The sequence below is a fragment of the Lissotriton vulgaris genome, chromosome 9 (genome assembly GCF_964263255.1).
Source record: "Lissotriton vulgaris chromosome 9, aLisVul1.2, whole genome shotgun sequence".
NCBI lineage: Eukaryota > Metazoa > Chordata > Amphibia > Caudata > Salamandridae > Lissotriton > Lissotriton vulgaris.
Window position 1 is genome coordinate 571,316,017 of NC_141697.1, and position 26,763 is coordinate 571,342,779.

The 26,763-nt window shown below is 44.0% G+C and overlaps 1 protein-coding gene across 1 annotated transcript in view; it reads right to left on the bottom strand.

Moving 5' to 3' along the window:
* LOC147691849 (uncharacterized) overlaps positions 1-26,763 on the bottom strand; it is a 323,118-nt gene that overhangs the window by 217,774 nt on the left and 78,581 nt on the right. The window contains exons 7-9 of the mRNA XM_086938124.1: positions 4,454-4,594; positions 3,061-3,230; positions 2,366-2,447 (exon numbers count right to left, since the gene is read on the bottom strand). Coding sequence (XP_086794250.1) covers positions 2,366-2,447; positions 3,061-3,230; positions 4,454-4,594 — 393 coding nt within the window. The remainder of the gene's footprint in view (positions 1-2,365; positions 2,448-3,060; positions 3,231-4,453; positions 4,595-26,763) is intronic.

Sequence of the window (26,763 nt, forward strand, 5' to 3'; positions counted from 1 at the left end):
GACACCGGAGGTGGGCCACAGAGGCTAATGCTCTATTGCAGGAACCACCGCATGCGGCGCCGCCGCCCCCCCCCCCCCCCGACACCGACACGAATCACCCAGCGCGCAGACCTCAGACACGGCTCGACGGCCACGCGGGCACCCACCAGCAGTCATTGCCCAGCAATACGCCCCCAGCACAGAGTTGCTGACATCGCCCCCGCAAGTACACTCCACCCCCCCCCCCCCCCACCCCCTTCCTCATATATGTTCACATGTTTGTAGTATCGGACCCCTGCTCACCGACGGTGGCCTCTCCAACCCCCCATGCTACGGTGGGTAGAAGCCGTCAGCGGCGCTCCAGGCGGTGGCTACAGGCGTAGACGCCGCTTGATACACCGACAGCGCGGCTACTCCACCTGACTGCTACATGCTCCACTAACCAGGCCGGCGACCGGCGAAATACCATGGCCCAAAGGAGCTGTCCCACTTTAAATCCGAGAACACTTGCGCATGCACACCACTGACCTCCTGATGTGCTGTAACATCATCGACATATACCACACTGATCAGAGGTGTCTCCTACCAACACCGTGCAAATGGGACGGACTTTAAGTGGTGACGTCGCGATAGGAACATTGGGACATACCGATACGAAATGTTTTGTTTAGTTTGCCGATTTCATGGCTCAGTTCTAGAAAAAATTAAAAATAAGACGTCATTTATGGACCTTTTCTTTTCTTGATTCAAGGTAATGTGACTATACTATCTATGTCCTAGTGTACCGGGGACACAAGGGGCGCAATGACACGCCCTCTTATGCAGACTTGCACCCTTACGATTTACCGTTCCTTTGCAGCCGGCCCGCAGGGTTGTAGGCTTTGCTATATGTACTGCACCTTTGAACATTAATAAACGTCTTAAAAAAAAAAAAAAAAAATCAGAGCTGTGTGAATAATAACTGCGTCAGCCCCGTGCGTGAGGTGCATCATCAGAGCTGTGTGAATAATAACAGCTGTGAGCCCGTGCCTGAGGTGCACCATCAGAGCTGTGCGAATAATAACTGTCAGCCCAGTGCGTGAGGTGCATCATCAGAGCTGTGTGAATAATAACAGCTGTGAGCCCGTGCGTGAGGTGCATCATCAGAGCTGTGTGAATAATACCAGCTGTGAGCCCCGTGACTGAGGTGCATCTTTAGAGCTGTGTGAATAATAACTGTGTCAGCCCCGTGCCTGAGGTGCATCATCAGAGCTGTGTGAATAATAACAGCTATGAGCCCCGTGCTGAGGTGCATCATCAGAGCTGTGTGAATAATAACTGCGTCAGCCCCGTGCCTGAGGTGCATCATAAGAGCTGTGTGAATAATAACAGCTGTGAGCCCCTTGCCTGAGGTGCATCATCAGAGCTGTTTGAATAATAACTGCCGGCAGCCCCGTGCTGAGGTGCCTCATCAGAGCTGTGTGAATAATAACTGCGTCAGCCCAGTGCTGAGGTGCATCATCAGAGCTGTGTGAATAATACCTGCGTCAGCCCCGTGCTCAGGTGCATCATCAGAGCTGTGTGAATAATAACATCTGTGAGCCCGTGCCTGAGGTGCATCATCAGAGCTGTGTCAATACTAACTGTGTCAGCCCCGTGCGTGAGGTGCATAATCAGAACTGTGTGAATAATAACAGCTGTGAGCCCGTGCCTGAGGTGCATCATCAGAGCTGTGTGAATAATAACTGCGTCAGCCCCGTGCGTGAGGTGCATCATCAGAGCTGTGTGAATAATAACAGCTGTGAGCAACAGCATACTCTTGCACACACTCTCACTGCTCACCAATTCAAAGTTTGCCAAAAATGTTATGCAACGCATTGTCATACACAAATCCAATAACTCAAACTTTAATGCTGCGAGACCTATTGCATTGTAAATGCTTGTTTGAGTACTGAGTCCGGTTCTCAAGGCCACATCTTGAGATAACTGCTATATTCTTGGGCTGCATCAGAAATACTGTGGTTACGTCTACAGGCTCCATCAGCAATGTTTTGTCCTCTTCTCCAACACTCATCAGGTGTTCTGTTGTTCACATCTGGAGTTTGGCATCCAGTTCTAAAGATAATTTCTGGAGTACAGAGTTTGGTTATGGAGACAACATTTGAAGCATTATGTCAAGGTCTGGATGCCTTATATTTACTATTGTGCCCAATTTTGAAGCTATGTGTACAACAGTGAGTTCATTGGGAAGGCCATATCTTCAGAGGCTAAAAAAGATGTATTTGTGTAATGGAAAACGGGGAGCTGTTTAGAAGATCATGTCTGTAATTCCCATGGTGCACTTGACTAATGAGCTTTCATATGGTTAGAGGTTGTCTAGAGAAAAGAGGGGCGACAGGAAGGTTACCTCTTGTCTTAGCTTTTTCAGCTCCTCTTGCAGATCTTGTACTTCCTGTTCAAAGTCCAAAAGCTGTTCTCCTTTCTCTTCCCTAGAGATAAAATCAGAAGGAAGTGGTTACATTCGTAACTGTACAGGAGAGAAGCCAAGTCAACAATCTAAGCCCAGTTTGAATCCCATTTCATCTATGGGGCATGTCAGAGTAACACTATAGCTAATGTGTAGGCCCAGGAATTTCTCAATCACAAATCGTATATCCAACAGAAGATGTCCTGGAAACCTCTCATAACTTTGACTACCAAACTCTGGAAAGCCATACCACTCTACAGGAGTCCCGAACTCAGCGCTCACATTTCACCACACCACCAGTCTGGGGTCTTCCCAGAGCAGAGCTCAGAGTGAGCTGGAAAAGGCTCACATACCTTTTTCTATGAGTGTTCCACTACACAGAGACTCAGGAGATAGTTCTCAAATAGCTTCAGGGTAAAGATACACTGTCTCTCTAATCCTAAAGCTCCACAACAAGGAAGGCTGGTGACAGTTCTGCGTTCTCATTTAACAGAGCGAGCCTGCCACTTTGGTTTCTCCACAAGGGAATGTAAGATGGGCCTATTATGAAGTATCTACAATAACCAGGATTATTAATAGTTCCAGAATGCACCCATGGCTTAAGGCAAGCAGCTCATCCGCATTGTTCTACTCACATCTCCTGGCGCATACGCCGCAGCTTTGCTTTGGCATCGGCCAGTTGCACGGTAAGGTGCTGTCGGTTCTCTCTTACTGAGGAGTCGAAGGGTGGCACGTCTGAGCTCAGGATTGAAGAGGGCACTTGGGACAGAAAAAGCTCTTTCTCCTGGGTCAGCTCTGCAATTCTCTAGAAGACAAAGGGGCAAAATTGGGTCAGCAATCTTAGACACAAGCACCATAACAAACACAACAATTAAACACACTTGTGGGGCAGCCCTCACAAAGGAACTAAGACCACTGATTGACAGGCACCACAGAGGACACTTCTTCATGCCAAGGACAACACAAGCCAACAAACATAACTGAAGGACAAGTAAAACAAAAAACAATATCACATTTGAGGGGCAGGTGTCACAAAGGCTGGCACGTACACACACACACACCAGGCACCACAAAGAAATAAGAGGCACTACACAAATGAACTAATGCACCTAGGGGTCATGTTAAACAAAAGAAACATAAATGACGGACATGTACCAATAACAAAACTTCCTGAGGAACAGGTACAGCACATGAAAGACCCTGTGAGACCGACAACTCTAAGAAACCACCAAACACGAGGGAGACCTGCCTCAGAAACATACTCGAGGACAGACAAACCAAACAAAGGGACCTGTGTTTAGGTACTGCAATACAACATATACATCTGAGAGAAACGTGTCATAAGGAGCTATAAAACAGGAGAGAGAGGCAATAAGAACTAAAATGCACAACAAGGGATAGGTATCACAAAGGAACTCACACATATCAGGGACAGCTGGCACAAACACATACCAGAAAGACAGATAAAATAAATGAAAAAACACACCTGATGGACATGTACCACAAAGAAAACACACCAGAATGAAAGTCAACACAAGAGATGTAACACACCTTCAAGACATGTACCACCAAAAACAAACACACTGGTGTGACAGATGCCATAAAAGAATAGGCACAATAGGTCACAAAATAACTAACACATGTGAGGGGTGTGCATCACAAAGGAACTAATACACTTGGGGTGAAGATACTACAAATCAAGAAAAACAACTAAGGGAACAGTAACAAAAATAAATCATATAGGTGAATAGGGTCCCATAATCAACATAATATAACAGAGGAATCTGAATAACAAATTAAATAACACGGGGGAAAGTACCTCAAAAACCAAACACATCTGATGGACGGGTGGCCTAAAAGAACAAATCAACATAAAGGACATGTACCACAAAGGCAGTAATGCACCTGAGGGACAGGTGCTAGAAAGGAAACACACCCTAGACCCACTTACAAGAGAAGAACTTACACATTCGAGACATAAAGGTCATATAATAGAAATGACACAAACTGTGAGCCACAACCTCTCACCTCTGAACTCTCATCTACCTCCCGCAAGAGGCGCTGCAGGTGGTGTACTAGTGTTTCGAATGTGAATTCCAGGTGTTCGCGGGAGACATCTGCCAGGTCTGAGCACTGTAGTGGGAACATATAGCTGGAGTTTTGGGTCATCTGCAGGAATAAAGAAGAAGAAGGTTAGCATATGAAGAAACAACAAGACCTCTCCTTCATGACCCGGAACTCAACAAAATGCTCCTTAACTGAGAACTCTAATTCAAGCCAGAACTATCCATCCAGTACCACCAGAAAGTACGCCTAATCCAGTCCACGCTGCTTCCATCTCTCTCCACGCCATCTCTCCAGCCTGGACTATACAGAGAGAACTCCAGAGTCAGGAACTTTAAGCAATGTCCCACATTCCCAACCAAAATCCCCAAACATAGTCAACAATTTCTTTTACAGCCAGACTGTACCTCCAAGCACAGTCATATAGCCCAGCCTACTCAGGAAGCTGTATCCCATCCAGGACCACAGAGCTAAGTCAGAACTTCTAAATTAGCGGAGGATACCCAAACCCAATTAAGAACTTCCACAACCTCAGTCAAGAATCCCAAGTCATAGATCAAAAGTTGGAAGTCAGGGAAGCAGATTAGGCCATAACAACTGAAAGCAGGGCAGAAGACAGGGCCCAACGGACTCCCTCCTGAATTTTTGAAAAGCTTAGGTGGAAAACTTGGCAAACCTCTTCTCCAAATTTATATAGAAGCCTGGAAGTAGGGTAGCTTAAAGAGAGACTTTAGGACAGTCAATATTACTCTCATATACAGAGCAGTAAACCGGCTGTTTTCCTTACTCATAGGGAGGTGAAAATACAAGCAAAGGTATTGGGCAATTGGTTACTCCAACTTATTGAAAAACTGGTGGCTTTGGACTAGTCAGGATTCCTGCTGTACAAGTTCACTCATCAAAACCTCAGACAACTCTATAGGTTATTGCACAGGAGGGGACTGATGGATGAACCAACAGTACTGCTATGTCTCGATGCTGCAAAGGCACTTGACTCTCTTGGGTGACCCTACCTGGTGGTGGTGTTACAAAAAATGGGCTTCAAACCAGAGGGTGGATCCAGTTGCTCCACAATAAACCATTAGCAAAGATGAGGGTAATTTACATGGTTTCCCAAGCATTTAACTGAGCCAAGGAACGCAACAGGGATGCCAGCTGTCCTCCTTGTTGTTTGCACTCGCGACTCGACCCCTAGAGGGGTAAGTGAGGAGAGATGCTCTCATATGAGGCATACGAGAGGACGCACAATGGAAGGATGTTATTTTCCTATACACAGATCACATGTTTCTTTATTTAGCAGACCCCTTGTATCCTATACCAGGACCTTGGAGATATTGCAGATATTCGCAAGCTACTCGGGCGTAACCATCACCTGACATATGTCAAATGTGAGGGATTCTAATACTTGGGAATGTTTATTACCCGAGACACAACAGAATTTATGTACAAAAACCTGACTTGGATCCTTAGTGAATAAAAGACAGATGCGGTGCACTGGTAAAAGCTATATATAAACACAAGGGAGAGTAAGGGAATTTGTTCACAGAAAACTGTGAACGGGGGGTACTCCTAATCCCCTGGACTAATTATCAATAAACATAAGAGGAGTACCACCTAGAAAAGCTCAAGGAGCGATCTGAGTGGGAAAACAAGATAAGAAGAGAGTCCTTCTTGGATTATAATAAACCCCTCACTCACCAACCTAGTTGGTGACATGCTTCATCATCGGGGTCCACCCTGATAGCCGAATGTCATCAGGGTGTGCTTCGACACCTGAAATACAGTGGAGCAGGTATTTTGTGAATGGTGCAAAAAAATGTTACAAATTGTTCTGGTATGACTAATGTTAATAAAGTTTTATTCTTAGACTACTGGACAATATTAAAATGTGTGGGGGATACAATTATGGTTTGTTATGACCATGTGTATCGATGTGTTGGAGGTCTACATGTTTCAACCCGCTGTTGGAAATTGCCGGGTTTTCTTCAGGACCAACGGAAAATGGGTGGTCAGAGCACACTAACGCTCTGCCAGGCCTAGATTCCTTAAAACTGCTGGCAAAAATCTGCAGTAGGAAAGTCTCTCAAACCCGATTGGGCGAGAAAGAGAAAAAGTGAAAAAGACTCCTGTATTAAGGTCTCAAGGCTTCACAGGGTGGAGGCAAGGTTGGCCTCTGGTAGGGACATATTAGTTTGCCAGAGATAAGCGTAGCCGATTACCTACACGCCTCTCCTGAAGCCGCCCCGCACTGGTACTGGCAAAAGCTCCCACTGTCAATGATGGGGCGAGCTACATTATATAAAATGATAGTGCTGCTCACATTTTTATATATGTTGCAGAACTTATCACACACAGCTCAAGACACTTTTTTTCAGTCGGTCAATTTAATAACAAAATTGTTACAGTGGGATGGGTGGCCCTCACAGAGTGCCTTTTCTTCCCTAAAGGGGCTTTGTGATGTGTTCTAGCCTTGACAACTCAAACAAATCCTTGCCAGACCTGAAATGTTATTACTGGGCTGCACAGTTACTGGTGGTGAATGACTGCAGAGCAAAGCCAGCTGTCCCTGCTGGCTGACGGAAGGGCGATGTCCGCACGTGGCCATTGGTCAGAATTTTATGGTTTGTGCGGGTTGCCCACACTCTGACTGCAACGGTCATTAAGACCTAGAGGAGGGTGAATCGGATGATGGGGTTTGGGAGACAAAATTACATGGGAGATGCCACTTTGAGATTCTGAGGTACTGAATGAGGGTAAACATATAGAGCCCTGATTGCTAACTGTCAACCATCCCCAGATGTTCTCTGGACAAAATGGAAGCAAGAGCTGAGACACCCAGAGGTCTTGGATTGGGGGGGAGTTATGCAAAAATCCGAGGCAGGTCACAGTGAGATCCTTTTTTTCGGTTGTTCAACCTAAAATTTTGCATTGCGCCTACTGCACCCACACACGTGTCTTTAAGATGGGAAAGATCAAAACACAGTTCTCAAAGAGGGTGTAATAAAAAAGCCAAGCTGATACATACTCTGTGGGAATGCCCAAACTTACAATGATTTGGGGAGATCAGACAATACCAAAATATACACTCCTACTCCTTAACACTGCCTTCATTGTGGCCAAGAGGGATGTAATTCCATTACAGGGGAGTGTTGATATTCCCAAAGTATCCCAATAGGCCAGGAATGTGGACTGGTGCATGCAGGCTAAAGAAACAGTCTACAAGGCAAGAGGGTGCCTGAAAAAAATTCACAAAGATCTGGTGCTCATGGCAGGGATTCCAGAAATATTTATGATAGAGGGGCTTGTGATCAAAATTGACAGGACACACTAAGAAGAAAGAGCGAATATCCAGCACAGATTAATGTCATGAGCTATGCTGCTACTGGGTTGGTTGACCGATCCACTGCTATTGCTTCAATCTGCCCTGTGAGGCCAGAACTATAATAATATTGACACGTATTTCGTAGATGGTGATTTCTTTGTTTTCTTAGTTGTTGTGAAGTTGGACCAGTTAACTCATGTACTGCTAACGTATGTCTATACGTATTATAAAAGCAATTAAACTGTGTTTAAGTAAAGGAACCACCAGTAAGTTAACTCAGAATAGTGAATACCAGTGAGGACACCCAAGGCAAACCAGAATCCTAACTTAGCAATGTCTCCTCCTTCCAGGATCCCCAAACCATGAAATTATCAATGAGCCCACCACCCAGGGCCAGTAACCATGATTAGGACTTCCGCAGTCCAACCACGACACCCCCTGGCCCACCAGGCTTCACTAGCCCAGCAAGGACCCCCAAACAAGGACTCCAATGGCAGCAAGTCTCCACAAACTCTGCTACTATATCTGCATCCAGCTAATACCCTAATCCATCCGGCTACCATACCCATGCTATGTTAGGACTTACAAGGTGAGCAGTGACAGCCAACTAAATTTCAGACCGTAACTCCAAAAAGGATCCCTTAAGCTCAAGGGTCGACAGTCATCTCTAGCCCAGATAAGCCTTTCATCATAACCTAGACCAATCAGGATCCTATCCTCAGCCTGTACCGCCTACCTTCGCAAGATTCTTCAGCTGGGCCAGTGCAATAAAAGCCAATATAGCACTGCTGAGGCCAACAAGGAACTTAAACCTGACTAGTATCCCTACTAAGTAAAGTCAATGTAGAATACAGATGAAGAAACGTGAATTTGAACTGATGGCTAATTCATAATTTAGTGTGAAAATATGTTTACATTAGTGCTGAATGACAGTACAAGTTAGAAAGCGGTGCTTGAAATGGCATATTACCAAAGGGGACTGCCAGTGAAAGTGAGGTTAGTTAAATTATGCTATAAATGCATAATCTTTACTTCCCAATCTCTTCAGTACTACAAATAGAAGTCCTCCTATAGGATGGCTTCACAGACCAAGAGCCCTAGTCCTTTAGGAGCCTTTGGGATTGCGTCACATAATATTTTTGTTCAGCACTAATAGAAGTCCTTGGTAGTAACTGATGCAGTGCTTGTTATTGTTATTGTTGTTAACTGGGATTTACAGAGCACATGTTCACCGACAAGTCTCTTAGCGCTGCGAGAGAGAGATTAAACCCCGCCAAAATTCATAATGTACAAGCCCCCGGTCTTGGCCTATGTGGTGTCCCAAGCTTCCAGAAAAAGAAGAGTCTTAAGTTTTTTCCTAAACGGGAGAAGGGTGGATTCCCTACGTAAGCTCTCCAGTAGCCCATTCCACAGTTGAGGGATCACTACACAGAAGGCTCTGTCCCCTTTGGAGGTAGTTTTGAAGAACGGGCAGGCCAGTAGGCCTGCCTCGGAAGAGCAGAGGGTACGTCCTGGCACATAGTTTTTGAGGCGCTTCTTGATGTAGACTGGGGCCTGGCCATGAATGGCTTAGTGGGCAATGCAGAAACCTTTAAACCTGGCTCTCTGTTTGATGGGGAGCCAGTGCTGCTGCTGCAGAAGGGGAGTAGCATGTACCCGTCTTGGAAGCCTAAAGACAAGCCCATCTATTGCTCTCATCATTAGTCCCTCGGTAGAGATCTATAAAACCCAAGTCTTAGAGGCCATTAGATATGGGGCAGAGCTTTGGGGGCACACACCTGTGAAAGACATAGTGTTGACCGAAAATAAATTTACTAGGCAACTAGTGAGTCTTGCAGCATTGGCCAGAAAACTGTACATACAATTCAGACATGGATACCTCCCTTTGTGTTACTCAACTAACACCAGGAAAGAGGATTCAACTCAGAAGTGTCCATCATGTGGTGCACCCGAAGAAACTGAGGCTCATGTTCTCTTTATCTGCCCAGCCTACAATAATGTAGATCAAAATGGATAGTGAAGATTTGTAGGAACCTCAGGACCTCTAGCTGTCAAATGGCCATTAGAATTTTAAAGTATGACACTAATCAGCCTATAGTTTTTGCTGTCTCAATGTATTTGTTTGCCATCTGGTGTATAAGGAAAAAGCTTAGACAAACCACTGTTTAAAATCCAGAGTAACTACAATTACAGGCTGGTAGCCCCGAACAGCATACAATCAGATGCCATGGCACTGACATTTGGATTCCATACTGGTCAAACCCAAGTATTCAAAATCACTTCCAGTAAGGTAGCTAATAGTTGAATTATGCAGGGAATCAATCTGAAACCCTCAGTACACAAGCTAACGGAGAGGTCCCTTCCAGTTTTAGGATAGGTTGAGCGTGTTTCAGTTTAAAGAGATGCATAAGGTTCCGCATTTTATTGAGATTAGTACTGCGCTTAACTATCTTATGTTTTTTACTGGGTTTAGAAAAGTGTTTTTAAATCGACTTATGCTTGTCTCTTTTATTTACAGGGTTTATGATTATAAATAATAAAATAAAAAAAGATGATATGATGATGATTTTCCCCTAACTTGCACTTAGCACTTTAAACTCAGCTTCAATTGTTCCCTGCCAAACACTTCCTGGCCAGCATCGCGGACTCAATCCAAACTCATTTCCTTAAACTCCTTTTGAAGTTTTTTGGCATACTGGGAACTGTCTAATTAAGGGGTTACTTGGTAGGGCTTAGCATGTCATCAACTGTTTTAGGCATTAGCCCATTTCAAGCTTAAAGTATTTGGCACTGGAAGATTATGACTACTATTTTTATCTTTTAAGTCTATCTGCATAACAGTGGACTTTTTATAACCTTTCGTGTTTTTATCTATTTATGCACTGTGCATATTTATGTGTACTTCTATGGTGTTCTATGAACCGAAATAAAGATGACGATGATGGTTATACTGTTTTGCTGTGTTAGGTTTCTAATTTGGTTTTTTTTGTTGTATGCTACTTTGTGTTGTTATGTGGAGTTTATTGTTGGTTTAGTAGCTGCTGTGTTGCTTTGGTGTTGCTCTGTTTTGTGCGATTGTTGAGTTGTTATATGTGGCACTTTGGTTGTGTGGTCAAAGTTTTGTTATTATGTCGTTTTGTTGCACTCAGAGTGGTTGTTTTGTTGTGGTTTGTCTTATTATGTTTTTGTTACCTTTTTATGTTATTCAGCATTTATTGAAATTTGTTGTGTCTACTGTCGGCTTAACATATGTAGATAAATCCAGGCCGAACGCAAGACATTCCATACCCCTGCCAAAGGTGGTAACAGCGCACTACTACAGTTTTGTATGACTCAATCAGACTAAATCCATTGCAACTGACATACCTTAATGTGGCAATTCTTATGCTCAATTTTGGTGATCTGTCTATAGTAAACTAAGCTTTTGAAATTCTGAGAGCTGGTAACTCAGTCTGCACAGTCTCGGCTTCTGCCCTTCTGTTGTTGAGCCAGTTCTCTGCCATGCAGAGTGGGAAGACCTGGGACATTGTCTGAGTAGCTGGCCTTTAACAGTTTCAAAATACAATATATCTTTTAATTTCTAAATAATTTATTTGCAGCCATTTTTTTCAGCTTCCCTAAGACTAGGTTAAAAAAACAGATGCATTCCTCTATCCCGCAAATAATTATTTATTTATTTTATTTCATGATTATGAGTTCTGATATAATGCAGTCCAGACATACAGCCCAGACTCAAAATATGTGTTTGTTGAGTCTTCCCTGAATTGTTTTCCTGAATAAGCAACATTAAAACACTTCTTTATCAATGAAAGAGGTGAGGATACACCATTGAGAGGTGACTCTGTTTATACAACTAGGGCATCAAGCCCGGGCATTCAGGTGTAGGGCTTGTGGTTAGGGGTGCACCTGTTTGGGCCTGGAAAGGGCTTACAGCCAGAAACTCTGCATCTCCACTTTCAAACCTCCAGCTAAGCAACCACTCATTTACACATTCAATATCTACTACTGCCCCTTAAGACTATCTACCCTAAATACACACCCCTCTTATATATATTTATGAGGTGAACATAATTAGTACTGAAACACCCACATCATCCATACAGCCTGTTCAACAAAAAACAACACCACACAACCTATATAAAAACAACAAACTAACTGTAAAACAATAACCCAAATAACTGACATATACATTGTCACTTGCCAGGAGGAAAATAAAAATCATAGGAAGGCAATAATGTATGATCACTTGAAACCCTGATTGGGCCTTCCCTCAGAGCCCGCCACACCCTATTCAAACCTCAAGCAACGCCAACAGCTACGACACGTCCACCTTCCAAAAAAAGCCCAGACACCCACACCAGCCTCTGAAATCTCAAAATTCTCTGACCTAACAACCTTCACTCCAAATCTACCACAAGCTGCAACTAGATTTCCCTCACTCCGTGCACACCAATATCCCCTATGCCTCTGTTCCAGCTCCTATACGTGAACACACCTCCTGCCTCAAAGGACCATCACACCATGAGGAAAGAGACACAGCAACTAAAATACTTACTCTTCAACACAAGATACCTGAATAAAAAAAAACCTTCAAGATATTTGATCTATTCTCAGAAGCCATACTATTACAGAAATATGGCTCAGCAAAGTCTCCGCACCCATGTCTCAAAACCATCCAACATGAATTGGGAATCAGCTAAAAAAATCACAACAAATAACATACATCAAACCTCACCATGGACAACTGCAATTCCATGCTAAAAAGATGCTTGACCACAATATGGGAGAACAGATAATATTTCGTACCCAGATTATTGTTGTAGGACGGGTAGCTGTTGCCTTTCTGCCTTGGGAAGAGGGAATTGGGTATTATTGTTATGTATTTGCCTAGCCTGGACACTCCTCTATATACAAATTTGTATTAATTGCATTTGGCTGAGTGGTTGCTCACTGGCTACCTTTACATGTGAAGAAACAGTGTGACAGGGAGGTGGCGTGAGATCTCCCCCCGCCCAAATAGCTACTCATTCCTCACCTGGTCCATGAGAGGCATAACCACACCATACAAAAGGCACCATTTTTTTGCATACCTCAAAACACGGGCAGGGGTGAATATGTCTTTCTTGCTGGAGACACATATGGTAAATAACGAGCTAAATTAAAAGAAAGGTGAAGGGGTCAAATCTATGCCATGGGGTTCTCCTCCCATGCCAGGGTTTTCTTAATCTGGATAAGGGCTGGCACACCGTTCGAATCAATGTCCTCACATATAGACTGTGACGGCCGATATGTGAACCTACAGGGAAGACTTGAGTCGGTACCATACTGCGGAGTAGCATTTACGCTCCCATCACAGGGTAGACCCCATTTCTCACCTCTCTGGCACCAATCCTATTCAATAGGGTGCATTTGGCGTAGATACTTGGGGGAAACTATACCTGTAATGTAGTCTTGTAAAGCGCATGTATCACCCCGCCATGGGGTATCTCAGCGCTGTAGACCGCTGGGGAACCCGTCCCGGCTTTCCCTGTGAGATGGTCCCTGCTGGGTATCTCCAAGGTGAAACCAGGCATCCCCGGCGTATGTGGAGGGCCGTTGTGGAGATAAGGCAAGCTAATGCCCAGAGTTGCCGAGTGTGATCCCTGGTTAGAGTAGGCACCGAGGCGAGAATTATCGAGTCCGCTGACCCTGGTCCACGACCCTGCCGCGTCGGGAATTGAACCCTGGTCCCGGGCCGTTCTCTGCTTCCGGGTCTGCCGCCTCTAACCAGTGAGCCACACCACTCCACAACTGTGTGGCGGAAATGAGTGCTGACTGCTCCACCTGACTCTGACTCACTTACGGTCTGCCTAGCACATGACTTTGAGGCCCAGTTGGCTCATTGGGGAATGAGGGATGCCTGGAGAATATGTAACGAGAACCGCAGGGACTACTCTTTCTACTCCCCTGTCCACAACTTACACGTTCAGCTACACATTATACTAAACACCCACAGACTCACTGACACAGTCACAGACGTGGAATATCTATGCTGCACCTTATCAGATCATAACCCCCTACCACTATCCCTGCGTTGGGGCCGTTGGAAAACTCAATACCGACAAGAAAACTGCTGGGTACGACTTCTGCAACAAAACTCGCTAGAGGACACTCTCCATGAATTCTATACTCATAACAAGTGCACTATGGGCTTACAAGGCACTGATAGAGACGTCTTCAAAGAGGTGGTCAATGGGCATTGAATAGGACAGGCAGTAGGGGGTGAGGAAGGCACTAGAATCTCAGATAACAGCTATAGAGGATGCAATCATCATCGTAAACTTTATTTTCGATCATATAGATCTTATAAAGTACTTCTCACAGGATACAAACATAACAATCATAATTAAAAAATACTTTAAAAATATAACCAAAATAATTATAAAGCACAGTGTTTCCTCCCTACAAACACGGGGGCAGATGACCCATTAGCAGCATGATACGACATAGCTATATGGGACGTTACCCTGTCTAATCATGTAGTCCCGTATATGCACAATGGTTCCTAGAGCAACATGCATGCCATTCATTTTTAAATGAACAATAAAACAGGGTTAGCAACCCAGCCCATATATAAATATTTAAAAGGGAAGGGCCTAACGCCTAAAAACATACATCTCAAAAAATACAATAGTAAAAAACCATCACACAATATTAAATGAGAAATACCACACAATACACTTTGGACGTCTAATCCATAGGGTCATCAGAAATGTTGCTAAACCGAATACCGCAACTCTCTTTGTGTCAGTGCTAAGAATTCTGAGCACTTAAGGATGGTGTCTGAAACCAATACACCTACATAAAGGGACAATCCACTTGGACCTCAAATTCTTGTAGCAAGTGCAGAAGAATAATAAATGGACCAGGGATTCAGATCCTCCTTCGGATGCTGGACACAGATCATCAAGTGGGGCTTAGGTTCGCCATCTGCTATAGAACATTCTGGTGGGGAATGTCCTGTATCTATATTGAAGTAACCGTTTTCGTGCAATATCTGGAACAATCTCATCAATAGTGTGTTCATATTGAGGGTAAGGCTTAAAACCTTAAAATCTATGAACACTAAAGTTAGCGAATCCGTAGATTTGGTCACACTTTCCACCAAAATTCATTCCCAGTAGATTTCTTTAACCCAGTTTCTGGATATCAGGGACATCTTCTCCGGATATGTCCAGTATGTTTCCAACCCCAGTTTCCCCAGAAGTGCCCTAAGGGAACGTAACCAGGGAATTTTACAAACACAAAGGTATAGGATAAGATAGAGGATGCTATCCATGAGTTAGAGGAAAGGGCACATTTGGGGAAGCCCATTGGGGAAGCTCTCCAAGCACAGAGGAGACGGCATGCAGCGATACAGGAGAGCCTCCCCCTCTACTACTGTTACGAATATACGACATTGACCCACACGGAGGGTGGCAGGGTTGGGAAAGTTGCTAGCCTGGCTCACATCTGAAGAGAAAAAAACCTCCCCAGTCACTATCATCAGAACACCAACAGGTGACATAGTACGCACCCAACTTGAGGTATAGAAGGAATTTGTACTTTCCTATGCAGACCTATATGCACGCACATGGGAGCCAAGAAACTCGACATAATCTCTTTCTAGACTACGTCAGACCTATTCAGGATACCAGTAGCCGGGGTCCGTGCAGGTAAGAGCGGTGGGGCCGGTTTGGGGGGGGGAGTCCGACATTTGACCAGGAGTGAAAATTAATTATTTATTTAACATCCCCTAATGGACGTATGGTAAAATACCTCCCCAGTGGGCCCCACCGCTCTTACCTGCATGGACCGCGGCTGCATACCAGAGACTTAGAAAGGCATTGGATGGCCCCATAACTGAGAATTCAATTAAAGTTGCCTTGAAGACCGTAGCACGTAACAAGACACTGGGTAATGATGGGAAACTGGCTGAATTCTAACAGCTGTACATCCCTATCTCAGCTCCGTGCATGGCAAACATGTACCAGGGAGCACTTACAAAGGGAACTCTGCTGGCAACAACCAGAGAGGCACTGATTGTGTCTGTACCCGGACCGGGAAGGGAGGGGTTAGATGTATCCTCCTACAGACCCCTGTCCATCACAATTTCTAATCTATGGGACACTAACATGCTCTCTACAGACTATGTGGCAGGGCAACCATACTGATCCCAAAAAAAATGATGTCCAACAAGTTTTACTAACGTTGGCAATGGACAGAAGTTTACATCTTGGCTATACAAATCACTACAGATGATGACTGCAAACTTACTGGCAAAACAGATGACTTCCTGGGAGGGAGTAATAGTACAAGAACTGAGAGACAAAGAGTGAGATTACATACCGTCCTGCCCACATAAGTTATCCAGGAACATTCGATTTTGATATAGACAATTCAACTATCTGCACACCACATACCTCACAGACGAAACACAATTGTCCTGACAATAAAAAAAAAATGCCCCAGATTCCACACGACAAACACAGCCTTTATACACATGACATGGACATGCTCATCCATGGTCAGATTCTGTCTTGAAGAAAACGAAGGGGTGAAACACACACATTGAATCTAGAGGCCCGAAAAGTGCAATCCTGATTTATGGAATAAGCTTCAGTTATGAGCCACAGTGATGCACTGGAGATCATCCGAGAGACCCCCATCCCTGCTGAAGGGAGGAAGGCCACAGATGGGCAAGAGCTGAGAGTACGGCCCTCCAAACCGAAGAATGCTGGGGGTCTGTAAGTACCCAATCGCAGACCACTGATATGAACTGACTTGAAGAACCCGCAACACAACCATAGAGTAATCCCACTGGCCGTGAACCGCCAAGAAGGGGTCGGCAGGAGCAGCACTACCTAAGCAGTCACCCACAACTGAACCATGTGAGATGGCCTCGATGGTCAGCAGCTATCAACGAGCACCGTGAGCCCAACACCTGCTACAGTGTAAACCCGAACAATGCTGGGTTGAGCAAACGGTATTGTATTCTGATCCTTTTTCAGTTCAAATATAAAACACATCCGTGCATGGCAGACATGTACCAGGGAGCACTTACAAAGGGAACTCTGCTGGCAACAACCAGAGAGGCACTGATTGTGTCCGTACCTATAGTTTCTCCCACCGAACCCACCAACGGCACAGGCTGTGACTGGCAATGATGAGAGACGGGTCACCTCCTGGGATGTCTTGCCATACGTATGATAACTGTGAAACATGTAACACGTGAAACTAATGTGTACAATGTACAATTGAAAACGCAATAAATAAAAAGTAACTGAGTGTGCATTTAAGACTATAAAAGGGAATTTTTCAGTGCCTCTGCCAAACCACTGAAGCTTCGTTATACAAGAAAGTTGTGTCTCACAGTACTAATTTGTTGCTAGCTGAAATACCACAAAGTGTGTTTCTGTCTCCCACACCTTTTTAACGACCACACAGAGAAGCACTATGTCCCATAAAAGGATAACAGTACTTTAGTGGTTATCAAGCATGACAAGGAAACACATGCCACACAGGATCAAAAACAAAGACAACCCCCATCCAAACACACACCTACATGGTACAGCTTGCTGCCATTATATTCAAGCACTGCTGTGCCCCACACAGGGTTAATAATCATTATATAAATGTTTCAATACACTACAATACACCATTACAATGAGGTGATGCCCCATCATGTCTAAGAAAGAAGGGGAGATGAGTAACACAAGTGATGATGATGATGATGATGATGATGATGAGGCAGAAGGGGGCATGATCAACATTGACAAAATGCTAACGCCATTGCCACCAGGGACCACATCTTTGCTAATAAATTCTGAACTGGCCTACATTACCAACCTGAACTCTGCCCTCAAGACATCCCTCATGTCTGTGAGGGCAGTCAAGGAGAAAGCAAAGTTTAAGTATGTTCAAGACACTTCCTTCAAGCCATCCAACCACTGCACGAGCTCCAGCTTTTTTGAATTATAACATATAATTGACATGTATGTGAAAATAACATTGAAACCTTTATCAGCATTACCTCTTATGGCTGTCCTTTGTGTAGTAGAGTAAAAAACTGTCTCTGAAAGGTACAGTAGGCCTGATCCCCCAAAACAGATCCCTGACATATTGTCCAATGTGGGAGTGCAATCTACTCGAACTAGTCTAGATGTAAACTCCTTTTGTTTCTGCTCTTTGTAAAGGACATAGGTGTATGCCGTTCCTGGACAGTCATGAAACTAAGTGGAGTCACTATGCTGGGCTATCAATCTTGGGGAAGGTTGCAGATAGGGTAATCAGATTTCCACTCACCCTCTCTCATGCTAGGAAGAACTCTCCTATTTGACCCCCAGGTCGTGCCACTTTCAGTCCTCCCTATGGAAGGTAGGGACCAATATCCTACCCAAAACCATTCATTCCACTGAGGTAAACAAAGTGTTACATTTACATAGAGGACCTTCTATATTCTTCTAATGTATTGGACTCTAATAATGAAGTGCCTAACATCTTTAGTGGTTGTTGAGTTTGTCTTATATCTGAAAAGGTAATCTTGTAAGGAAATTTATCCACCTAAGAAGGATTCATATTTGCACAGCCCAGACACAAACAGATCTGCTTTGCATTTCAGAGCTCTGTTTCTGCAAATCCATTCTGTAAAGTATACTTGCCTTCACATGCTTCATTCAGGTTTTTATATTTTGCGTGATACATACAATTGTGTCACCCAAACCACACTAGAAAACGAATCTGAATGAATCACGTTGTGTTTCCACATCTCTGTAATTAACATTTAAGAATACTTTCATTTATAGGGCTGAAAGGGCAGGTTATGAGAATGAGATTAATTCTAGCACACTTTATTCTTGGTTCTGCCCAATCAGTCAATTGTTCTACAATCTGTGCTTTCCATCCCACCGTGGTGAAGTCATTGTTACCAATCACAGGTGAAGAAAGAAGATCTTACTTGGTAGGAAATAATTGGGTTACAAGGGGTCGGGGTGGGGGAAGGGTCTAGATTTGAACGAGTAATTCACTCCTAATGTAAGAGTTGAAAAAAAGAAATGCCTGCTTTATAGCAAGACTTCACCATTGCGTTGATGGAGTTGGATCAGTTAAGCCAGAATGTTTCTACGGTTTGAGGACTGTAAACTCTAAGAATTTCTAAGGAATCTCCACTCCAGTCCCATCGTAGGGAAAACTTCCCCTTACTATGACTAAAGAGGCTAAAACACAGGAGTGGGGCCACAAGGAGGACATATGTAGTTGGGTCCTCGCCAAACTACCAATACCGGGCATTCTTCCTCTAGTCTAAATGAATTTGAGGTGAACCAAGTGGAATGTGAACTGTCTCCCTGAGGGGATGAAGCAGCGAAGCACTTATGAAAATAAGCTCAAGTGCATTATAGAGGGGATTTAAAACTGAAAGAACCAAGAGACAGGAGGTCCTATCTGAGGTACGGCCATCTGAACACACCAGAGAGACAGGACCCGGACCGCAGCACCAGAGTTCTAGACTGGGGAAATTGAGCTGGGTCTGCCCGCCAACAGTGAAAGAAGTCAAGTGATTGGAGGCTAATGAGGGCCCATTGATGCCCTGGAGCAACGGCCACTTGAACCTGATGGGGAGACTAGACCTGGAGGGGGACTCCTGAGTCCCGGAACAACATGATTGAGCCAGGCTTGCCCCACCTTTACAGTGTGAGAGAACCCAAAGTCATTAGAGACTAATGAGAGTTCGGAATCGAAGACAAAACTGGAGGTGGCACCTGAAGGGAGTATGTCCTGGGTGGCACAGGAAGGGCTAGCCCTTAGCCCCAGAGAGTACAACAGAAGAACAGTGTGTGCCACAGGGAGAAAGAGATCACTGCCCTGGATAGTTAGCTGGTTAATAACACTAGCATGGGTCCAGTAAATTCTGCGCATTAACTAATTAGCCACTCCTTTTTGAGGCCACAAACGGGAACATGGAGACAGCATCATAATGAGATAATGTTGGCAGTCAAGCCTAAAATGCAGAAATCCTCACCTATTAAAGACCTACTGGTAATACAGAGACAATCAGTCAAGAGACCCAGCATCACAGACTCCGCAGATAACAGAACTGTTGATGAAGACAAATCGGGATAGAAATATGGAAGCCTCTGCTACAAAAGCAAACATCCACCTACTAAAGAGGGAGTTGAAGAAATTATTTTTTTACTGCTTTATGGTAGGACTTCACCTTAGCACTGACAGTGCTGGATCACCAAACCAGAAAGTTGAGCACCTTAAAGATGAAGTGGAGATCAGGATACAAGATTTAGAGAAACTACATTACACAGTTCTGGACAGAGTCAATGACAGCAACACAACTTGCCGCAATAACATGCAAATTTGAGGAGTACAAGAAATTTTTCTGGATGAGGGTTTGGAAAAGAATGTACAGGGGCTTTTCAGGTCACCGATTGAAAAACCAGAATCATGGAAATAACCCACAAAGTGTTCAGGAAAATGCTGACACCAGATGTGTTGCCTCATAGCCCCTTTTTCAAGGTCAACAAAAAGATCCTGAAAGCAGTACAGAGGACGGACCATAACGTATACAAAGGCTCCACAATTTCATATGAATAGTGACTCAATCCAAAAAGGTCAGGCTGTGGGTCTTTCTTTTAAGGCATGGATAGTTTGGAAGCTGGTCCACAACATTAGGTAAAATTAACCCCACTTGTACAAGGATTATTTATGGTATTTTGTTTTGTTTCTACACTTTAAGATCAACACAATTGGACCTGTTTATGCTAGATTACTGTTAACCGTGGTGGTTTCTGTTAAGTGTGTTGTTTATTTCATTTATTTAACACCAAGTCAATGGAACACTATGGTGAGAAGTGACATTGGGAAATCGTACCAACAAGTATCTACAGACTAACACTTATTGACTGGATAGATAAGGGTCTAGCTTCTACAGAGGGTGTTAAGATTATTCAAGATTAGAGACATCCCTTTCATTGAAAAATGAGTTTGCACACATAAACCGAAAATTAAAATTTTTGACACTTAACACCCAGATGCTGAATCTCCAAGTGAAGCATAAGGCTTTTCTGCACTGGGTTCAAATGTCATCTTTCTTCAATAAACCCATCTTCTGTCCTCAGATTTTAAATGCTTCAAATTATAACCTTATACAGATTTATTCCAAGGTTAAAGGTGAGGCTATACTCATCATAGCAGGTGTCCCATGCCATCTTGGTTCCTCACACACGGATAGTGAGGGCTGAGTGGTAGGATGTCAGGGCACAATTTATGCATATCCATCCTTGATAGTCTCAATCTATGTCCCTAATGAGGATAACAAATGCTTCTGCACAAAAGTGTAAATGTACCTTTGTGAATCAGGCCCTCTGTGTTTTTTGACATTACCTATAAATGAACTAGGGAGTGAGCCATTTGGGAGGGCATCTATCATTATTAACCAGTAAATGTAAGTAACTTGACGGTATCTGGTATACCCACATGGTGACTGAATTGAAAATATGATATTTATAATTAAACAAGCATCTCAAAGACACATTTAGACACGCAGTAAATGTGCAGCACAGCATCTGTAAGATAGATAAATGGATTGTCTTCTTGAATGCAACTGACAAATTGTATGTAACTAATGTTTGTTGCTGTTGTAAAACATAAATACTTTTTTTAAATTGCTCTCTGACCACACCCCAGTAATATTGACAAGCTGGGCCACCCCAAGGGGGTCTACTCCAAAAGAAATCTGGTGATTGAACAAAATCGAACTACGAGACACAACTATTTGTGAAGCTGCAGAGAATTATTTTAAAGAGGATGAGACGGAGGGCCTGCCGTGGTGAGTGATATGGAAGGCAGATAAAGCAGTGATGCAGGAAAAATGTAACACACAACCAAATTTGTGAAATTCGCCAAAGTGAGATATCTAGAATTTGAGACTGAGGGAGCCAGATTGGAACAAGAAAATAAGAGAACTTGTTCAAGACTAACTATAGAAACCTCCGGTGTGCAAGTTGTCAGCTAGAAGCAATGTTGGTGGCAAGAGATGAGGCCCATAAATGACTAAGCATTCAACAAGTATGCTCTGAGAGAGGGAACAAAGCTGATAAGCTTTCAGCATATTAAAGTAGGCTAAAAATCAGTTCAGAAATATATCCAGGCTATAAAAACAGCCAATAGAGATCTCAGAATATCAGCTGGGGACACATTGAATGTGTACACATGCTCTAACACAGTGAGGAACCATGCAAACCTATTTTTCAGGAACAATGTCCAGACCTCGCCCGAATCCTATTAGAAGGCCTGGAGGAACTAATATCGAATAAGGAAATACAACTTCTAAAGCCCTAAGGAGAAGAAATGTTGCTCGCTTTACAGAGATGCGCTGCTGTGAACTATACCCTGTGCATACACTTGAATTGTATGAGTCGGAGCATTACTGAAATTGTGATGATACCAAGCCTTAGTTTAACTGTTTCGGGTATTGTTGTTTATAAGGCAGCAGTATATTGCGAGATTAATTTCCTTTCTAGGGGCCACAGTCACCTCCAAAATGGACTATGGCAACCTGCTCTACTTGGGGACCCTCGAGAAGAACTTAAACCGTCTGCAGGTTTTACAAAATGCCGCAGCCCGGCTGGTCCTCAGACGGCCTAGAAGATCAGCCTCAAAATCCGCGCTTCAAGCACTCCACTGGCTCCCGGTGAGAAACAGGGTGAAATTTAAAGCACTCTGCACGTGCCACCGGATCATCAACAGTAGGGCACCCCTCCCCTTGCAAGATCTTCTGACACAATATGAGCCTGTGCGTTCCCTCAGATCATCTGGCACGCGTCGCCTGGCCATTCCTAAGGTGTCCAAAGCCAGGATGGGTGGCAGGTCCTTTAGGTACCTGGCAGCGTCCAGTTGGAATGAACTCCCTGTGGCGCTCCGCCTGGAACCCTCAGAGCCCACCTTTAGAGCTAAACTGAAAACACTTCTCTACTCTCAATAGTGTTCCTCCTCCCTCCCCTCCAGCCTGCACTAGGATCTCAGCGCGGGGACACGCCGTCGGCGTCACCATGCGCTCTACAAATCTCCCTATTATTATTATTATTATTATTATTACTTTTTTTCCTGTGGCCTATATTCTGGAATATACATCGCTGTCTTTCTGTGACTGTTTAATGCGGGTCTCAATTCAATATATTTATAAGATTGGGATTTATGCAATTCAAACTCATCAGAAAGTTCTAGGAAGGAATTCATATGGCAGTGATCCCATTAGTCACCCACTCTATATATACTAATGATGTCCAAATTGAGAATCCACCCAGTGCATTGACTCGTTCGAGACATGTTGTGTGCCAGAATATCTCATAGATTACATGCTAATTCCAGCCTGTCCCTTTCAGTGCAATGCACTAACAGTAAAAGAACACTTCAGTGACTTGGAGGAAGGATGGCGAACCTTGCCCCCCATAGAGAACCCTGAGCAAGAATAGTTCTCTCAGTTCTGCCAACTCAATCTACATGCCATCCCTAGTCCACTGTTGTATTATGTGTGCACACATTTGTTGAATGCTACTCTGAGTATTTTATGGGAGAGTGAAAAAGGCTAGGGAGTATTCATTTAGTTTCTGATAAAAAAAATGCTTTGGAATTTCACAGGGGTAGTTCTGTCGGGCATATAACATTTTGGCCAAGGAGACCATTTTAAATGGGGCTACCCTTCCAGGGTGTTTTCTTTGATTTTGTAAAAAGTAGAATATTTCTGTGCACATGCAAGATCCTGGAACATATTTTAAATATATCCCTTTAAACATTTTTATAATAATTTTGTTAAGAAAATCATCCTGAAAGAGACTAATTATTTAAAAATTCAGACAAGTTCTAAACACCACTTCTATGTAGATAAGAAAACACAAAGCACAGAATGGTGCTCCAGGCATATGTGTTCACATCTGTACATTTTAATAAGGCCAATTTAAAAATTCAGGAAGCAGCACTGACCTAAAATGTAAATCGGGGCCAACTCGTAATTTATTTTGATGGTTCTGCTTATTGTGTATGTGTTGTCACTGCACTAGTGTGAGACTTGTATATAGATTTGGAACCAGAAAACCAGAATGGACGTAACAAGTATATCTGTAAAAATGAGAATGGTTTATGCGGACGCTCGTAGTACACCAGACGAAGATTGCTGCTGGTGTTTGTTCAACAGAAATACTACCAGAAGAGGCTGCTATCACAACAAGCATTGGCATAGCCAATAGGTCTCGCCTTTGGGATCTTTTAAGTGTTCAACCTTGCAACAGTTAATGTTGTTGCACTAAGGATATTGTGCTCTACAACTGAATACTTATAAGGTCCCAAAAGCGAGATCTATTGGCTATGCCAATGCTTGTTTAGTTTGTCATCTGGGTCCTCTAGCATCACTTTGTAAAGATGAGCTCAATCCAGGGGAAAAGGAAATGCACAAAGTAAAAGTTATGGTCAGAAAATGAACTGTACATGCAAAGTCTTCTCTGCCTGCCCAGCAAGTGAAAAGTGAGCTGCAAGGCTGCAGTTTTACTAGAACTATCATTTAGTCATAACGTTCTGCAGCCAACACCGAGGTCAAAATGGGAAGCCTAATAAAGCAAAGCCGTCCTCACAAAAAGTAATCGTAGAACAGGTCTACTACCCAGAAACCTTTGAACAAAGCGCCAAGACAGTCTCAGAAACGGGATAACAAAGTTCCATTCGTCAAACAAGCTAAACCAATAATTTTTTTCACATAAAGCAAGATTCACATTAGTATTGAGGATCCAAGATGTTTGCGTCAGCTTGGACTGCTTAAGTATCCAGGGACATTTAAGTCTATTCAGAAATGTACAAGGTATGCGTAAATGGCAAAAATTGTTGACCCCAGTAAAAGTAATGGACAAGAACTGCTGAAATACATTTTTTGTCATACCTCCCACATAACGGTCATCAGAAATGCTGTTAAGTATAGGAGAGGACCACCTGGTAATTATATGGAGTACAGTAGGTCATTAACACTGCCACAAAACTGAACAAACTATGGCAAAGCCAATATGTCTGGCCTTAAAAAGCATTCCATTTTCACAAATGTAAGACTTCCCAAACATATGCAATGTTAAAAAAAAAAGACAAGCAAAAAATAGATCAGTGGCCAGCAACTCGGCACTTAAGAACACACCTTTTCAGTTATTTATGGGCATGCGACCAAGCAAATTGCTGTCACTGAAAATGCAAGGAGGTCTATGGATGAAGTGGCATGACCCATTGCCTCAAGCAGTATGCTCTGACGGACAGAAGTAAAATGTGAATGGACCAAGAGGGCTGACCCGACTCGTTCACTGGCACACATCCAGGTAGAGCGCTGCTAGCGACTGTCGCCCGCCGTCATGGCAGACAAGTGAGTTTTTATCCTCTTCACCCAGTTAACCATCTATTCTGCCCGCCAACGGGCTAATACATTTTTCTTTGACTCTGAAAGGAGAGGGAGCTGGCATGAGTACCGACTGGCCCTGACTATGAGACAGATCTGGTGCCCTCCAAGTCAGCGCACGGCAAACACGCAGCAGCAGCTGAACCCGCAGTGCTCTGTCCAGCAAGATTGAGAACAGAGGGCGGAGGAAGCACGGGAAATTAAAAAGAAGCATGTGAGTGGTGCGCGCTCATATAGACACTGAAGAAGACTGGTGAAGTAAAAAGAGACACTGGGAAATCAAGGATTTAGGAGTGAGTAGGCTACAAAGTTAAGCGTGGCGGAAAGCAAAAGCAGATCAGCTAAGAGCGAAGAGAGAAGAGCTCAGAGGCAGGCAGATTTACTGATGAGACAAACTTTTAACAAAAGAGCACGCAGTTGTTCCAGGAAGGGGCGGGAAGATTGAGAAAAGAGGGCGGAGGAAGCACAGGAAATAAAAAAACAAGCATTGGCCGCGCGGCCGTAAAAGTAACGCGCCCACGCGGCTGTGCAAGCAAAAGTGATGGCAGGGACGCGCTGTGTGGTGGGGGAGGGGCAAAGCGAGGCGCTTGGGAGCGCAAGGCTTAATGAGCCATGAAAGCCACATGGCGGCTGCGCGCGTGCACACGCGCGTGACTGCAAGCTAGAGGCTAGGAAAAGATTGTGGTAGTACTTTGAAAAGCGCCTAACTAATGGGGTCGATTACGATTGCGGTGAATCCGCATCCTCCGGGCCGGCGGAAGCCATCCCCGGCCCGGGGGATGCGGATTCACTGCTGCGTTGTGAGAAATGACCCCCCGCCAGATTAGGATGGCAGGGGGTCATCTGCGGACGTGGAGACCGTCCGCCGTTTTTCCGCCGCAAGACCGCGGCGGAAAAGATCTCATATGGTGGCGGTGTCTATCAGACATCGCCAGCCATATTAGGATTTGCATATTGATATGCCTTTCCGCAACGGCAATGCTGCCACAAAAAGGCATACGATCATTTATTTGGGGGCCCGTTGCCCGTTGCCTGCCGCTTTGTGCATGCAAATGCACTGCTTGCATTTTTAACATTGCGGTGGGTGCTGCTTCAAGCAGCACCCGCCGCAATGTAAAACATACAGGATGTGACCGCCACTCTTCAAGGACTAAAAAGGAGTCATAATTAAGCCTGAGGTCTGAAAGATCATTAACAATATGACTTGAAGTAAAGCAGCTGGAATAGAGGCAATAGGAAAAATGCTGCTACAGGCACTTTGCTATAGAATGAAGCAGAAAAGAAGGTCTTTCAACCTAGTTACATGTGTCCGTCTCTTATAACAGTATGACTCAAATCAGATAAAGTTAATGCCAAATGGACTTTGTATATACCTCGCCCCATATATACCTAGTCCCATATATCTTTAGCACCATGTTATTGAGAAATGGTTTGGTAGAGTACCAGTGCTCATTCACACAGATCAGACAAGCTTTGTTCCAGCCAGAAAAATGACTTATA